Source organism: Ambystoma mexicanum, chromosome 2q (genome assembly GCF_040938575.1).
Source record: "Ambystoma mexicanum isolate Mex_15411 chromosome 2q, UKY_AmexF1_1, whole genome shotgun sequence".
NCBI lineage: Eukaryota > Metazoa > Chordata > Amphibia > Caudata > Ambystomatidae > Ambystoma > Ambystoma mexicanum.
In genome coordinates, this window is record NC_090924.1 from 1,031,379,670 (window position 1) to 1,031,398,332 (window position 18,663).

The window sequence follows — 18,663 nt, forward strand, 5'->3', positions numbered from 1 at the left end:
GGGGAGCAGGCCGGGAGAGGGAATCGGGGGACAGTGCCTCACTGGGCCAAGTAGCACAGCCAGTCAGGAGGGAGCGAGACAAGCTGTCAACAATACACCCGAGTGGGCCAACCTTTGGGTTCGAAGTAGCGGATAATGGGGCAAAGTGCGACGCCCAGTTCAAAGGACTAAGCTACAATTACGGCATATTTTTGCCTTCCACGCAGACCCACAACATCGGGGGAGGACACAATCCATGCACTGCTGTGGCGCATAGGCGCACGGGGAGAGACACTAGAGTAGAAGTGCATATGAGGGCTACTGTACCCCAGCGAAGGAGGCAACGACATCCAGACACCAAAATACAGGGGCCCAGAGTGCTGCCTTCCAGGGAACAGCGGGAGAAGACGATGCTTAAAGCCTCAAGAGAAGAATGCCAAATAGATCAAAAGGAGGAAGAGGCAAACAAATTAGCATGGACTCCTTTACCAAAAAGGTCAGACAAAAAAAGCCGACCCACCAGACGCAAATATGGCTTTGTCAAGCTCTGCACAGCAGGTGGGAGGTGAAAGAGAGGGCCCAATACTAGAAACTATTGCGGCCCTAAAGGGGTCTCTGGAAAATAAGCTGAATACACTCAGTGAATATGGGCCTCATTCAGCAAGATGTATGGAACCTGACAGACCGAGTGACTATCTGTACGGCAGAACTGCAGGTACAGCAGAATGTTACCAACTTCGCTACCACTCGGACCCAAATGTCAGATGTATTACAACAAGTTAAAATTCTGTAGCATAGAGCGGAAGATGCCGACGGGAGGGCCAGAAGGTACAACATCCGGATTGTCGGACTGCCAGAAAGAGAAGAGGGTCGAGATTCCACGAACTACGTGGAAACTTTGCCGTTACAGGAGATTGGAGCCAGCGTTTTGTCCCAAGGCTTCACTGTAGACAGCCCACAGAGCTCTGACCAGAAAACTTCAACCGGGATCCCACCCAAGATCAATGATCGCTAGGATCATAAATTTCAAAGATCGGGAGAAGATGTTGACATTTTCAAGAGGGAGCGGGGGGTGATCACCAGAAACTCCTCTAGAATAAACATTCATCAGGACTACACAGTGATGGTTCAGAGGCAAAGAGTGCGCTTTCGCCCCACAACAGATCGTCTTAGAGCAGCAGGCATACGGTACATGCCGGTATACCCAGCTAAATTGAAGGTGATACGTGAAGGCAGAGAGTCCTTTGAAACGACAGAGGCGGCCCATGGATGGACCAGCAGGGTATTCCACAGCAGAGACCCAGGAACGCCAATAATGATGACAATTAGCTCCGAGGATGATACGGAGGAACCCAACAGAGAGAATGTTTTGATAACACTGACATTAAGCTATCCAGATGAAACCAAAAATGGAGCGACGAGCTTTGGTTCTGCCGCAGAGGATGGAACTCAATTAGTGTGGATGCCAGTTTTACGGCATCATGCTGCAGCAGGCCGGTCTCAGCTCTGTGGATGTTGCAAGAGAAGCAGCGGGGTCGAGCAAGGGGAGGGAGGCTGGGTGTTGGTTTAATAGTTGTAGTTAGCCAGTTGTTTGGTTAATTGGTGAAAGGCACGAACAGTGGAGGAAGCAGCATACAAAGAAGAACAAGGCACAGCGCGAGTGGCAGCGGAATGGACAACGAGCAAATTAAGCCAATCCAGGAAAAATTCCCTAGTCTGTGGTGCCGGGCAACATCAGCACAGAATGCCATTAACGAGGGGAAGAAGGAAACAAGCCCAAGCGGAGACAGGACAGCACAGACTGGGGCCAGTTTAACGAGAGTACACTACAAAAATGGGTCAAGACGAGATAACCATTGCAACCTGCAATGTCTGAGGACTCAACGCTTACCAGTATATGCCTGGCTGAACAGGATGAAGGTCAAAATAGCTCTGCTACAAGAAACTCATTTAAGGCCTGAGACGCAAACTAAAGTGGCCAAGAAATGGGGTGGTCAAATGTACAGCTCGACATACTCCAATTATATTAGGGGAGTGCCGATTGGGTCACCCCTGGGGTCCCATTTCAATTGGTAAAGCAAGAAAGTGACCAGGAAGGCAGACTGGTGATAGTGCATGGATTGTTGGGGGAACAAGGAAATATGCTTGATAAATACATACGCTCCGAACCATGATGCAACGGATTTCCTCAAAGTCGCACCCAAGTTGGCCCAATACAGTGAGGCCACATTCATCTGGGCAGAGGACTTTAACTGCACCCTGTACCCTCTTATGGGCAGATCTGTAGTACAGGAAGTTGGCGCTGCCAGCAAAGGCTCTACAAACAATCCTGAACCAACTGCACCTGGTGGACGTCTGGAGGAAGGTACAAGGACAAGGGAGAGGGTACACACACTATAGCGCCCCCCACAGGACATTCACACGCATATAGTATTTGTTCACGGGCACAGAATCTTTGGGGGAATTCACAGGGGTAAAAATTTAAGGCACAAACATTGTCAGACCATGCACCACTGCTCGTGACATGGGCACATACCCAGAGGAAGGACCCTATACCAACGTGGCGGCTGAGGACGGAGGCATTGAACAAGGGCACTTTCCAGGAACACATACAAGAAACGATAGAGGATTACTTTGAGCATAACGTGGGAAGCGTAGAGAGCAATTGTGTAATCTGGAATGCCTTCAAAGTGGTTATAAGGGGGACTACGAGGAAGCGCCCTGGCGTATCTCGAGGCGGTGGAAAGCGATATAGGAGGTAGCTGAACGCCAAGCCGCGGTAACTGGGGAGGAATCTGAGGAACTCAAATGGTTGAGACTGAAATTTGTCGCAATTTGGGAGAGACTGGGGAGATTGGATTATGGGAAGTCTATACAGAGGTTGCATGTGGAGGGGGGTGTGTGGGGGGGTGCGGGGAGGACAAGCCCAGCAGGCTCCTGGCCTGGCTCACCAAGCAGGAGAACAGGAAAGATCCCATTACTGTGATAAGAGATAAAGCAGGGCGGGAGGTCAGGACCCAAGAAGCTATCAACAAAATGTTTTTGCGTTTTTCTGAGTAATTATATGCTCCCAACCCAGCGGTAGAGACAGGAGATACAGCAGACGCCCTGGCAGAAACTAGCGGAAGAACGGGTCCAGATACTTGAGGCTCCCCTCATGGTGGAAGAGATAGAGACTAATTGATTAATTCCTCGATTAATGCAATAGCTACAATAAACGTCCATTTCGATTCAATACAATGCCTACAATTTCCATCCACCTATATTAAATAGCCAGGCTACATTCTGCCTTCACTTGGATTACAATGCAACAGCTACATCCTAGATAAGCTAGATTCAATATTATGATATAAATGTATTACAGTGGCCACCTTTAGTGCAATACAATGGCTACCCTTCCCAATTCTTTTAAGAGCACTACATAGGCTAACCTTCACGTTCTTCTAAGTGCAATATATTGGCTAACCTTCACAATTCTTCCAAGAGCTAATCTTCGCAAAACTTTAGAGTGTAATACATGGGCTAACCATAACATTTCTTTTAAGTGTGATCCATTGGGTAACCTTAACAGCTCTTCTAGGTGCATTACAAATGTTCTAAGTGTGATACATGGCAAACCTTCACAATTCTTCTAGGTGCAGTACATAAGCTAACTTTGTATAACAGCATTCAAGTTTCACAAGCTCCAGAATAACATTTTATTCTATATTTAATAAAGGCTGCAGGAGAATGATTGACAGGCAATCATTTTCCCCTTTCAGTAAACAGATATTCCCTGGAAATCAGGTCCCATCAGCAGTCAATTTATTGAGGTTTAGCTTCATACCAACACCAGCAGCTACAAACCGGAAACTGGTCAAAACTCCTTTTTAACAACAGTCATTCCAGATCTCGGTTGGATGACTTTTAGGGCAATGTTTCCAACTTACTACTGCAAACAGCTGGTCTATTTTTATCCAGATCACTGTTCCAGCACAATATTCTGAGCAATCACAGATGCTCTATAAAACAGTTTTCATACACCAATTCCATGAGTCAAAATGCATCCTTAGAATACTGATCTAGGATTCTTACAAGTAAGATTCATGTATCACTTGCATCATCTGTAGGGAAATAATCCAGGCAAAGGAAACTATTCCCCCAGTCAGGGGCGCTAGTATTTACCGAATAGTCATTGCTCCTGTTGGTACATGGGGAGCAGAGATTCATCAACAAATTGTAAGATCGCTATTAATCCTCAATCTCTGTATCTCAGCTGGCATGAAGCTGGAACATCAGCGAAATGCAGTCTGAGTTCTAATCAGCAAGCAAGGGGTTTGAACCATCATCCCTGCACCATTTAGGAGGGGGCCACAGCTGGGAACCATTAAGTATGGCCCCAAGACTATGGTTGTAATATTTCCACTCTTATCTGACAGGATAAAAAGATATCTAGTCTCTAAAAACATCTGGACCACCATTGTTCATTCACAATTCTTAGTCCATCAGCTCAATGGTACATATATTATGTCTCCCTTTTCATCACTTTCTACCATGGTTAAAAACTCCTAACTTCCAACAAAATGTACAGGCAGTTGCAGGAGACAACACATGATCACTTTTGCTCATGCAATCACCCTGCGTTCACAAGACATAAGAGGTCTCTATGATTCCTTGTCAAAATAGATGGCAGCTATTAAGTCAATATTTCTGACCCTCTTAAAGACAGTCCAACCACTGTATGCCAAGTCATGTAGGTAACACCTGCAATAAGTTATTTTTGTTTTTAATCTGCTGCTTTTGCTGTATCCATTTCATGTCAAGTGAAGTTAACCAGAAACGGATGACGTTAATACCTACATATTGTTTCTCTTCACAAGTCACTGCGATTGAAAATCAACTTCAACTCTGCTAATTTACAACATGAATAAAAACTCCTTGGTGGAAAACGGAAGATGTACAACTCGAATTTTAAATTTCAATCCAAATGAAAAACGATTTATTGTAAAAAAAAAAATAAATAATAACTCACCACTTCCTTAACAGCAGGGACTGGTTTCTGGCCAACATCACACTCTTTCTTCTTTTGTTCAATATAACATTTTATGTCTATAAAGAGAATAACATGCAGCAATTTCAACTGTATGTCTCCAATAAACACCAACTGTAGTTTGATGTTCCAATTGACCAAATATACACAACTGAAGTTTGCCAGGTTCAACAAGGGGACATACTATGGTGTAATGTATTCTCTGTCGCTTTAAAGGTACTCATTTACACTGGGAAATTTATTTTTGTAGATTCTTTATTTCCCCTGTGTATCGTCAGCAGTGAAGCCTCCTCTCTCAACCTTCCCTTCAATAATGGATTGCCTTCAATCGCTAGTACAGACCTGGGAAGAACACCATGCCCACTACAAAAACCACATAGCTCCAACCAGTATTACAGATAAGATTTGGAAGTGGGAGTATTGTACGTACTATTTTTTTTAAGTTGGGAGTAAAACTAAGTCCACTTCACAATTACAGCATTTTATAAGCGAGTAAAAATATGTTTTAACTGAAAAAGACTTGTTTTTGTGATATTATTGCTTTGCACCAAGTTATTCATGAACATTCAAAGATACATGTTTACTTCTTGCAATCAGGCAATCAAAATATTTTTTTTCCTTGTTACTATGTTCACTACTGGTCCATAAAATATACATTGAGCTGCGAGGGTGAAAGCAGGGGCGCAAGATTCTACATTACTTTGATATTTTTTGTTGGGAGTATTGGCCACATTTTTAGGGAGCAAAAGTGGCCGATGCACCATACACCCCTTATCTCTAGGGCTGGCTTCAACGCCAGTCAGCCATGATATTTTACACACACACACACACACACACACACACACACACCCCCCCCCCCCCCCCATCACAAATGAAAACACAGTTGGAAGGCGACGGTCCTACTGCTAAAACTATATTAACTAGCCATCACTAATCGCCGATCTCCAAGCATTCTTATGGACATCATGCCTGATCACAAGCAAGTCAGCAAAGATGGTAGACCAGTAGCAAGAAAAGAACATGCAGAGGAAACCTGGAAACAATGTGCATTCCAAGCTATAGCAAACAAACACGCTTCACCATGAGAAGGGTTCAGAAAGGATCACAAGCCCAATCCCATGGCCTGCTAGATAACAGCATGAAAATCACTAAAATGGTACAGAGAAACAATAAACTAGCCATTTGCAAAGTGTGCTCGCCCCAGAAAATGTGTTTCCCCTCCCCACCCCCCAAAGCAAATGTCCTTTGTAAATACCATCAGCCTTCGCCACACCACACAAGGATCCATGAGCTCTGCAGAACAAGCCTACACTTGCTAGATATACCAGAGCAAACCATGAAACCACCACATGTTGCACATCTAGAAACCCAAACACAAATAAAAGGTCCAGGAGTCCCTTCTACTGAGAACGAACACAGCCAAATAAGCTGTTCTATCAGAAGGTGCCCACTCAGGAGGGTCTACAACCACATATTAGCTCACTGTACTTTTCAAAAGAAAAATCTATTTGCACATCAGTCTCGTCCCACCCACTAAGGCAGCCAAGCACAGAGGCACAGCGTCACCTGACTGATGAGGCCTGACTAGGCCGGAACCGGTATCTAGGATTACTGTTGGTACACTCGTTCAGAGAATTGCCTAGCATTTCAGTGCTGGACTGCCTATGTAGGGATAGACCGATATGCAAATGGTTACGTCTCCCCTGTGAAAGGGATAGAACTAAAACGTGGTTGTAGACCCACCCGCATGGGCAACTCCCCCCCAGAACAGGTTATTTGGGTGTGTTGGTTCTCGGTAGAGAGGCTCCCAGACCTTTTTCTGAACACCTAGAAACACAGCAGCAACCCAAACAAAACAGGTCTGGAACCCATTGGCCATTCCAGAGGCAGACGGCACACAAACCACTGAAACCTGCCACCACAAATTCACTTATAGAAGTTAGAATCATTTCTGCACCACCCTTAACGTGCCCCAAAAATGCAAATCTGTATCTGTGTCTTTCTTTACTCTCCCTACTCACCGTCAGCAAGGAGAAGAATCACGCTCGTCGCAACAACCTTGCACCCTGTGCTTATTGGACATTTTCTCAAATTAAATATTTGTGGTCTTAAGTGTATTCTCTTGCACTACTTGCACAAGCCGCTTGGTTTCTCATATCTTCGCTTCTCTTTCCTTCATCCTAGACACACCCATTTGTTCCTCCAGTCTCCCACTGGCCTGCCTACTTCAGCAGCCTCCACACGCCACACCCCCGAAGTGCTCCATAAGTACGAGGCTGTTTGGCTGGTCGGGTGTGCGGCGTGTGCAGATGGATGCAGGTATAAGTTTTGCGACTTTAAATACTCAGTTTATAATTTGTAGTTGTTGTCGATGCCTTGGTGCTGGGACAATTGAACATTTTACTGCTTGCCAACAACGGCAAAGAACAAGTTACTTATCTTACCTGGTAACGTTCTTTCGATGGGATGTTCTTCCGACGTATTACACATCTTTGACAGTAATTACCACAGCTGTGCTGCTTTGGAAAACTGTATGCGTCATGCGTCGATGACGTCGATACGCTGTCCCTCGAGGGCCTCTGTCAATGGTCGACGTCACCAGATGTTATATCTAGGACGCCCGTAGCCTCAGTTGTAGTTTATTTCCCCCATAACGTGTGGCACCTATCTCCTGCGAGCATGACTACAGAAAGCCTTGCATAAACGTAAACTGTAATCGCATAAGAAATTCTGTAGCGAGGCAGGTAGGGAGGGTACGATGTGGAATACGTCGGAGGAACATCCCATCGAAAGAAAGTTACCAGGTAAGATAAGTAACTTGTTCTTCAAAGGGATTGGGCCCTCCGACGTATTCTACATTTTTTTTAGACTCCCAAAGCAGTACCAACGTATGGAGGTGGGAAAAGAATTTACAAATGCATCAATTTAGAATGCCCAATCAAATTACAGAATAGAGGACTGCCTTACCAAAGGCCAAATCCTGCCCATGGATAGAGTCCAAGGAATAATGTTTCACAAAAGTATGGACAGAGGCCCATGTGGCTGCTTCGCAAATATTGCAAATCGGAACACCCCTCTGTAGTGCAGTGGAGGCAGCCATACCCCTAGTAGAATGAGCCCGTAAGCCTACTGGAGGGTCGTTTCCCACCAAACGGTAACACTCAGATCGTCAAAATGATCCATCTAGATCAGGTCTGCTTGGAAACAGCCCGACCTAAACGCCTTCCAGCATAACCAATAAAGAGCCAACCGTCCATTCTGAGTTTCTATCTCTCACGGATGTCCCGGGTCAAAGCTCTCCTAGGGTCCAACCTATGGAGCCTCTCCTCTTCCTTACCAGGATGTGGAGGAGGATAGAATGCCGGAAGAATTACCTTCTGGCTCAGATGGAATTCAGACACAACCTTCGGAAGAAAGGAAGGCCGCACCCTAAGGACAACCCTGTCCTTAAGGAACACAGTGAAGGGTGGTTTGGCGGAAAGGGCCTGCAACTCACTCACTCTGGGTGCAGAAGTAACTGCAACTAAAAATACAGTTTTAAAGGACAATAGTCGCAACGGACAAGAAAGTAAATGCTTCAAACAGAGCTCCCATTAGGAACTTTAAAAACAGATTCAAATCCCATCCCTGCAGCTGGAAAGGCGATGGTGGAAACACATTAGTTAGCCCTTTTAGAAACTGAGATATCAAAAAGGGATTTTAAAATAAGAACATTCCTCAGACGAGCGCTTAAATATGGACAGCACCGCCTGGTAACCCTTAATGGTACCCAAAAGCAGGCCCTTATGGACTAAAGAAAGCGAAAAAGACAAAACCAAAGGGATGGAACATTGGAACGGATCGACATTCTGTACTCTGCACCAGTCGCAGAACTTTCTCCAATGGCACAGTTTTCGTTGCGGGCCTTCTGGCTGAAAGCAACACCTCCATCACGTCCTCGGGAAGGTCCCAATCCTTGTACATCAACCTTTCAGATACCAAGCGTGAAGGCTGAGGGACTTGACCTCTGGATAGAGAACCTAAACCCCCTCCCGTGAGAGCAGATCGTCTCGGTAGGGAATACGACGTGGAGGGCAGATGGACATGTCGAGAAGGTCCTGGTACCACGCTCTCCTGGCCCATGCCGGATCAATGAGGATCATCCGGGAGCTGAACCTCTGTAACCTCTGCAACACCTGTGGAATGACGGGGACTGGAGGAAACGAGTACAGTAGTGGGACGGACCACTCCACTACAAACGTGTCCCCTAAGGCTCCTCTTGGAGGAAATTCCCGCGAGCAGAATCTTTCGCACTTCCGGTTGACACTGGTGGCGAAGAGATCCACTTGTGGGGTTCCCCAAAGGGCGAAGATCTCCAACAGAACTTCCTGAGCCAGCTCCTACTCGTGAGAGAGACTGTGCTCTGCCTGCTCAGAGCGTCCGCCGCTGAGTTTTCGTCTCCGGCCAGATGAACTGCCGAGATCGGAATGTACTGCTGAAGGGCTCAGAACCAGAGCTGCATCGCATCCCTGCACAACGGGAGTGACCCTGCCCCCCCCCCCCCCCCTTTTGTTGAGTTAGTGCATGGCCACTATTGTCCGTCATAATCAGGACATTCATCCCCCGCACAGACGGCAGAAAAGCCTTCAGGGCTAGCCTGACAGCCCGCAGCTCTAATAGATTGATGTGGAGTCTGGACTCTGACAGAGACCAATGGCCGCTGGCCGTCAACTCGTTGGCATAAGCTCCCAACCCGTGAGGGATGCGTCCGTCACGATCATCGTCTCCGGCCACGGCTGCCAAAACAGAGCACCCTTCATCAGATTGCCTTTGATGGCCCACCACGGAAGATCCTGTGCGACCGAGGGTGGAATCTGAACGGGATCCAACATCCTGCCGGAGAACTGCGACCACTGGATCTTGAGAGCCCACTGCAGAGATTTCATGTGCAGCCTGGCCTCTGGCACCAGGAAAATGCAGGATGCCATGAGGCCGAGTAAGCTCAAGAATACGAACGCCGGGAGACTCTGGGCACGTTGAAATTTGTCCACCATCTGCAGAATGTGATGAGCCCTCACCTGGGGAGGCGAACACAACCCCAGGGATGTGTCGAGCACTGCTCTGATGTACTGGAGCCGCTGGGTAGGTGTCACATGGGACTTCTTTAAATTGAGGGAGAAGCCCAGCTTGGGAAGGGAGTGTCAGGTGACAGACAGCTGATCCAGGGCTTGTCGGGAGAACGCGCCCTGATCAACCAATCGTTCAGGTAGGGGTAGACGTGAATCCCCCCTTTCCTGAGATACGCTGCCACCACCACCACCACCATCAGCTTGGTGAAGGCCCTCAGGGCGGCAGTCAATCCGAACGGCAGGACCCGAAACTGAAAATGCGAGTCGCCAACCGCGAACCTCAGGTACTTCCTGTGCTTTGGATGAATCGGCACATGAAAGTAAGCATCCTTGAGGTCAAGAGACACCAACCAATCTTGTAGTTGAAGGGCCTGGAAGACTTGAGAAAGAGTTACCATCTTGAACGTGTCCTCCCTGAGGAGCTTGTTCGGCCCATGCAACTCCATGATGGGTCTCAAACCCCATTCTTTTTTCGGATTCAAAAAATAAGGGGAATACCATCCCTTGTTCCTCTCCGTTACAGGCACCAGTTCTATGGCACCTTTCTCCAGGAGGGATAGGATTTCCTGCGCAAGGAACAGATCCGGACGCTTCAAAGAGCTTCCCCGGTGGATTGTCGTGAGGCCTCTGCCGAAAGGGGAGACCGTAGCCACGGGTTATGATCTCCAGAACCCACACATCTGAAGTAATGGCTCGCCATTCTCCAAGATGCTGCACCGGTCTGCCCTCAACGCAGCCATGGACCGGCGGACACAGACTGCCATGTCCAGACCCGACTGAACGGATTCACACATGGCATCCTTGCTGTCTTCCACGAGGGCTAGAAAACTATCCCGTTCCTCCCCTTCGGGAATATGTTCAGCCGCCAACGATACACAATTCCACAGAGTGTGAGTGAATCTTGCCAAGGCACAAACAGAGTTGGCTGCCTTTAAAGCCATACCCCCCGAAGAAAATATCTTCTTCGCCCAACCATCAAAGCACTTGTCCCTATCTGGAGGTATAGTAGGGTACACAGCCTGCTTTGCTGGGGCCATAGCCGCCTGCACCACCAAACTCTCCGGGGTAGGGTGCGTTGACAAGCAGCAGGGGTCACCACTGGCTGGGCGGTATTTTTTCGGAAGCAACTTATTCACTGCTGGGAGACTCTCTGTAGCAGTCCAAGCTGCCACCACCCTTCTTTGCCACGCCATATGAAATGGCAACACCGGGTCAGTGGGTGGACCTTGATCCTAGATGCGTGTCAGATCATCCTGAAGAAAATCAGCAGATGGAGCAGACCACCCCAAATACTCAGTCACCCTCGACATGAGGCGCGTATACGAGGAGTCCGCATGTGCACCAGGCTCAGGCCTGTCAAACCACCTCCGGAAAGGTATCAAGACCACTGGCGTCATGTAATGATTGACGAAGGTCTTCCAGTTGGCAATGACCAGACAACAGGTCATCAGGAACCTCAGGAGGCACAACCCCCTCCTCAGACCCTTCCTCCACCTCTGAAATATACTCTAAGGGTTGGAACAAATCCACCCTGGGAGGAGGGCACCTCCGGTAAATTCTCCACAAAAGGCGTTGAGGGCGCCAACCGAGGCACCGACGACTTCGACAACGGCTTCGAGGCCAGAGCCCCGAGCGTGTCCTTCGACGGCTGTTGTGCCGATGGCGTAGGCGACTTCCTCGAAGCCGGAGCCTCGAGAGTCCCTCGACAGACATGGCGCCGCCGGCGTTGATGCCTTCTTAGAAGGCCTCACGGGCTCCGACAGTCTCGACAGCGTCAAGGACCGGGACCTGGCACGGCTATGGCGATCACCCTTGTCCGATCGGGACCTCGACTGCTCCCAATGATCGCGCCGACCGGCCGACCCCAAAGACGTGGAAGTGGTGGCTCTAGCGCATTCCTTGTCGGCTTCTCTCGAAGACGCAGACAGAAGGGTGCTTTGCGATTCGAAAATTGCCATAATCTGCTGGCGGAATGCATCCCATTCGGCCGGCGACTAGTGTTTCGTGGGACAAGTTACCCGCCATCTTCCCGCCGGAGTCTTCCGACTAGGACGGGGAAGGCGACCGGTGACGGCACTTCGTGAATGCCTTGAAGAGGCACAGGAATGGCAGGACCCACTCAGAGAACAAGACCCCCTTGGACTTAGGCCGACGCAGAGTCTCGCCCCTCGAATCGTTGGTCTAAAGACCAGTAGATTTCTACTTACAGGTTTTAGAAACCCTACCTACCGACAACAACTTCTTCCGCTCCCACAAGACCTTTGAAGTTAGGGACTGGTAGTCATCGCAATCGTCGGTGGCGTGGCTTTCACCGAGGCACCAGCGTTAAACGTTGTGCAGGTCCGTAATGGATATTTTGGAACCGCAGTCCTGACACTTTTTGAAGCCTGACTTCAGGGTAGAAGGTGAAGACATCATGAATTTTCAAGTCAGAAGAACCGAGACGCGCAAGAGAAAACTAGGAATACATCTACGCATTTGAATACATATAGTCCAGCAATCAACATATTGAAGCGCAGGAAAAACTGTGCAATTCGACAACACAAAATTCAATAGGGCTCAATTCAGCATATATAGTCTTTAAAAAAGTAATTATCTTTAAGTATAAACCTGACGTAAAAAACATTAAATTTGAACAACATCTGAAAAATAATCAAACTATGATCAACTTGTTATGTAAAAAAGAAATTAGAGATATTTGGTCCATATTAAGGAATCCTTTGGGTAGGCAAACTACTACATTTCATGCTTCTATTTCTGGTGACACCTGAATCATATTTCTAAGAAGAGTGATTCCGTAATCATGGCTTACATCTATAAAATATTCTGTTGCACAAGAAAGGCGCAACTGACAGCCCTGCCAATTTCAGACCAATTGCGTCGATAGATGTTGCCGCAAAGGTGGCATTTGCCTCTTTGGTACTCAATGGTTTAAACAGTTTCATTTCCACTCACACACTATCGCGTTTCCAACCCGGATTTAGAAAATATATGGGCACCCTGTTAAACACCACCATCTGATCTCATGTTTTGGCATCTTCCCATCAGTAAAAAAAAATGGGCCCATTTATATAGCATTACTTGATTTATCTTTCGCATTTGATAGTGTTATTAGAGGCATACTGTGGAAAAAAATACGTTTCAGGGTCAACATCACTGTCTGTATATACAGCACGTGCAGTGTCCGTTGGCGTCAGTTCTGTTTTTTACGTCTTCCTCTTATAGAGTAATAGCATCAGTGAGTCCCAGACAGTACCAGAGTCTGGAGCCTAAAGTGTAATGCAGCAGGGTAGGTTGAGAGGGGCAATTAGGAAGACGTGGGAGGAACATCCAGTGGAAAGAACATTGCCAGGGGTAAGTAACTTGTTCTTCGAATGGATTATCCTCCCATGTATTCCTCATCTTTTGATAGACTGCCAAAGCAGTGTCTTGGAGGAGGGAGTACGAATTTTCAGATTGAAGATTTGTCATGGATTGAATATAGGACAACTTTCCCAAATCCTCCTTTATGGCTAGACGATGAATCCAGACTCTAATGCGTTGTAAGTGTATGAAGGGTAGACCAAGAGGTTGCTGCACAAATGTCCTCTATATGCACCCCTCTTAAAGCAGATGTCGTTGCCATAACCCTTGTGGAATGAGGTCAGTCCTTCAGGGGGATTGTTTCCAGCCACTCTGTAGTACTCTGTAATAGCAAGAATTATCCATCTGGAAAATGTTTGTTTTGTAACTGGAAGCCCCAGTTTGTGTCCAGTCTACCCAATGCAAAGCTGGTCATGTGATTGTATTTTCGCCATCCGCGAGATATAAACGCTCAAAGCCCTTCTGGGGTTGAGCCCATGTAGTCTTTCCTCTTCTTTGCTAGGATGAGGTGGATAAAATGTTGGTAGAACAATTTTCTGGGATAAATGAAAATCCGATACAATTTTTGGCAAACATGAAGGTTTAACCCTAAGGACAACCTGCTCCTCATGAAAAATAGTAAATGGAGGCTTACTGGATAAGGCCTGCAACTCACCCTGTGGGCTGAGGTCCATTCAACTAACAGAATGGTTTTAAATGTTAGTAGCCTTAATGGGCATGAATGGAGTGGATCAAAGGGAGCGCACATTAGAAATTTCAACACAAGATTGAGATCACAAACCGACACTTGAAAAGGTGTAGGAGGGAACACGTTAGTGAGCCCTTTAAGGAAATGAATGATTAACGGCATCTTGAAATAAGATGACTCTTCGGATGTGCGCTTGAAGATTGAAAGCACTGTCAAATAACCTTTTATTGTTCCAATCTGGAGCCCCAGATTTGCCAAGTGTAACAAAAAGGACAACCCCATAGTTGTATTGCACTGAAAAGGATCCACATTGGAGTGCCATAACAGTTTTTATGGCAGGTTCTACCCACGACAGCCCTGACTTGTGTTATTTGCACCTGTTAAGAGTTTCAATGAACTCAGTTGAGGTTTTCCCTGAATCAATCATGTAAATATCATCTTAACCTCTGGTAGGTTCACTTGTAACGCTATAAAAACCTTGCCATCATCCAATGATTCAATATTGGACAGAGTATAAAACCCCGGATCGAGATTATAATGCTGTTGCCATATTAGTTTAGATAGGATTATAGATTGCTATCCACAGAACATGCAGTTATTCATTTGAGGCAGAGTAACCCACTCAATATCATCTGATTCTAAATATCTCAAAGCTGGCATTTTTTTGAATAGCTGCAACAGGGATGATCTATGTATTCTACCTCTACCATTAATTTCAAATGTACTCCCCCATCCCATCATTTTTGTTGAGTAGATTTCTGAATTCAAAGCATTTTCTTGATTATTGGGAATACAGGTTAATGGTTTGGGAGACGGAGTAGGTATAGATAATGGAACAAAGGTAACCTCTCTATTATCACATTTTTTTCAGTGATGACTGTTGGTTTTGGGGCAAACTCCTCAAACTGTTAGAAGCAGCAGGAATGATCGAGCCAATCTTATTTTTTTTCCCAGGGTGGGAAAAAAGTCAAATTTGTGTCTGTTTGATGTCTCCATTCAGTTATTAAGATGTACTGGTAATGGCATTAGGTCAACTCAAGAATCCTTTTGATCATTTGTGAATGTTTTTTTCCCCCAAAGACAGCAAGCACACATTTGAATTATTTTTATTTTGCTGCTAGGGCCATGATCTACAATCTCAGACAGGGTAGGGGTGGAGGGATTTCCAACCCAGGCAGGATGTCTAAGAGAATTCTTTTTTTTAATGGCTGTATCATCAGTCAAGTTAGATGCTCTGTTAAAATTGGAATCAGTATCACCTTCAGCAAACTTTTCATCCCATTTATTTGGTTCACTAGCGTTGTTTTCTAGGGCCAAATTCTGCACATTTTTAATTGTGTCCGTGAATTTTAGCAGCCTGCATATTTTTAGTTCTTTTCTTTACAATCATTGGAGATCCTAGATGCCTTTCTCTGCACCTTATTTTCTTTATGTCTAATTCTGCATGAGTTAAGCATAATTTGGCAAGGACAATTCATAGGTTCAGATTGGACTAAAGTTATTTGCTATCTCTTGTTCTGAATACATGCGTTTCTGTGCTAAGGGTTCTACCAAAGGCGTTGGGCTATTAGGTGGTGAATAATTTGAATAATCTTACATCAGAGGAGCTTTGGCGTGTACATGAATTATAGAAGGACTAGTGCCGAATGAAGATAACAGTTTTTGCATTTCCCTTTCCATCATTGTCAGTTTATATGTGTTAGAGTTGACCATCTGCCACATATCGACACCCTGCCCATCTTGTGGAATTTCACTAGGTAGATTTGCAAATTGATTTACACATTCCTGCATCTCAATTAGCTCCCGATTTGGATCGTTCCCATATTGGCTTAGCTCTGAGGAAATTGCTGATACCTGCACACCAATTGAGGTAGCAGTAAAATGACTTGGTTTTGTTTGAGTAGCAAAAGATACTCTGCAAACTCCTTTTTCTCCTAAAATATCCTTATTTCTGAGAATATTTGAGCCACAGTTTAGTTTATTTGTAGCGCGCACCTAACCCTTATGTATCTGGGCACTTAAGGATACGTGGTTGTTACAGGTACAAAATACAACAGGTATTTGACAGTAGGCTACTGACATGTTACATATCGGTCAGCAAGCTGGCATAGGAAACAAGTACAGAAAGGAATAGGACATGAATACAGTTTAGGACAAATACAGTTACAATTGCTTGAAATTAGTTATGCTGGTTGTGGAGCCATGTTTTTACTTTGGATCTGAAGTCCCAGAAGGAAGGTATGGCTCCGATAGCTGTAGGTAGGGAGTTCCAGAGCTTCAGTGCCAGAACTGGGAAGCTGGACCCGCCTGCAGTTTTCAGACTGAACTTAGGTATGTTGAGGCAATGCGAGTAGAAGGATCTGGTAGGTATTGAAGATTGGTTCCTGGTGAATTTGTCAGCCAGATATTCTGGGGTTGTTTTAGAGAGGCATTCTGTGCGCAGAGAGATTCTGCCTCGCACTGGGAGCCAGTGTGTAGCCCAGTTCATGGAAGAAATGTGGTTGTATTGAGGAATATTTAGAGCCGATCGGAGAGCATTATTCTGCAGGACTTATAATTTATTCAGATTTTGTTCAGAGGATCCTATGAATAGGGTATTACAATAGTCCAGCTTGGATAAGATCAAGGCTCTAGCGAGTGTGATGCAACTATTGATAGATGGGTAGGGTTTGCAGGCGTTGATCAATTTGTTGGTATAAGCAGCGGCTGAGGCTGTGGCATTGACTTGCCTTTTGAGGGAGAGGGTAGAGTCCAAGTAAACGCCCAGTGTTTTGACCTCGCTGATGATGTTCCCATCAACGTGGAAAGCTATGTATTGTAGGTCTAGTTTAGGCGGGTTTGGGAGCCTGTGATAAGCAGCTCAGTCTTATCAGCGTTTAGGCAAAGGCTGTGGGAGGCCATTCATGCCAGAATGTGGAGGTATATTTTTGTTAAGCATTTTAGAGTCTTCGTCGTGGGAGCCAGTGAGAGTAATGAGGACTTGGGTGTCCTCTGCATAATTTGTGTAGGTGACAACCAAGCTCTCAAGGTGATCAAAGTAGCTTTGTAAATATATTGTAAAGAGTGGGCGAGACACAAGTCCTGGGGGACTCTGCAGGTGCTGGGTACCGGGTCAGCAGTCGCTGTAGGTGCAAAAACCGGAGTTGTTCTGTTGAAAAGAAAGGATTGAATCCAGATGGCGGTGTTGGGAGAGAATGAGGCGGCTGAGGTTAGGTGTTTAGTGAGGATCTGGTGGTCAACGAGATCGAACGATGCTGAAAGGTCCAGCAGTAGGAGGAGAGAGAGAGGTTTGCCTTTGACTTTGGCCTAGTGCATTTGTATTTTTAGATCGAGGAGGGATGTTTCCAGTGCCATGCCTGGGTCTGAAACCGGATTGGCGCAAGCCCAAGAGGTTGTTGTCCTCTGTGTTTTTGTATTTGGAGATAGGCAGCTCTATCTAGTATTTTTAGGAGGAATGGGACTGTTGTGATGGGTCCATTAGGATCTAGATTTGGTTTCTTGAGGAGAGGCATGACCCATGCCTCTAAGATTGCTGGGGACTGAACTCGAAAGAGGAATTAATCAGGGAGGTAAAAAACGGTGCCAATTCTTTGGCTCCTGATTTGATCATTGGGGATGGGCAAATGTCTCCCTGACATCTCGAAGGTTTTATATGAGCGACGATGAATGGCCAGAATGAGTCCCTAAAGTAGGTTAATCTTAGCCATCATGTCAATTAACATTGACCTGACTTCACGTAGCTCAAAATGAGTCGTGTTGTGACCCCTATGCAATAGGTTCAAATAGGTTCAGAATTCTAGTGAGTACAGGAAACAAGCAGATATCAAATGGCGAGTGATTTTGTGTTTGAATGTTTTCACTTATAGGAGTACAAATCAATTCCCTTTGAAGTCCCCATCTGTTCTGTCAGGCAAAAGTGATCTTATTATATAATTCAAGTCATCTTGTGAAGCGGCAGCAATAGGGACAGAGTTTATGGACTGGTTCAGTGAATTGGTAATTGCAGGTGCCTCCAAGCAGTTGGATAATGCATTTGACTCATACAACACACTTCATCAATCATGGCAGGGAAACGTGAATTTGGAGTAAACAGTCCGAGAGAGGAACGGATTCGCTTCCCCAGCTCACTAGATGCATTACTGGTGCTAAAATTGATACAAATAAAGTTGTCGGCACATTTAAGAAGGTCCTCCGGATCTATGTGTGTAGGGCAACAGGAAGAGTCCCCAAACTGTGATGGAATTACAGTATTAACGTCTGCCGCTTCGTTTGCTTTCCATTATGACTTGGAACCTGTGGGTTCATACAGAAATCAAATGGTTCGTTACGAAGAGTTGTAACATTAGCCTCTCCAACATTATTAGTAGCGTGAATATTTTCATTGTTATTTTGCACAATATTTAGTATAAATATCATTACATTTAGCAACACTGATGGGGTTATCAGTCGAAGGCTTAAAAGTATTAGTAGAAGAGAATAACCTGCTTGTGCTGGTG

General features: G+C 45.9%; 1 protein-coding gene across 6 annotated transcripts in view; it reads right to left on the bottom strand.

Annotated features, from left to right (window-relative positions):
- The window catches only part of DBF4 (DBF4-CDC7 kinase regulatory subunit), a 718,935-nt gene that overhangs the window by 528,775 nt on the left and 171,497 nt on the right, over positions 1–18,663 (bottom strand). For all 6 annotated transcript variants that reach the window (XM_069648379.1, XM_069648376.1, XM_069648378.1 and 3 more), the window contains exon 7: positions 4,991–5,067. In XM_069648379.1, the coding sequence (XP_069504480.1) occupies positions 4,991–5,067 (77 nt within the window). The remainder of the gene's footprint in view (positions 1–4,990; positions 5,068–18,663) is intronic.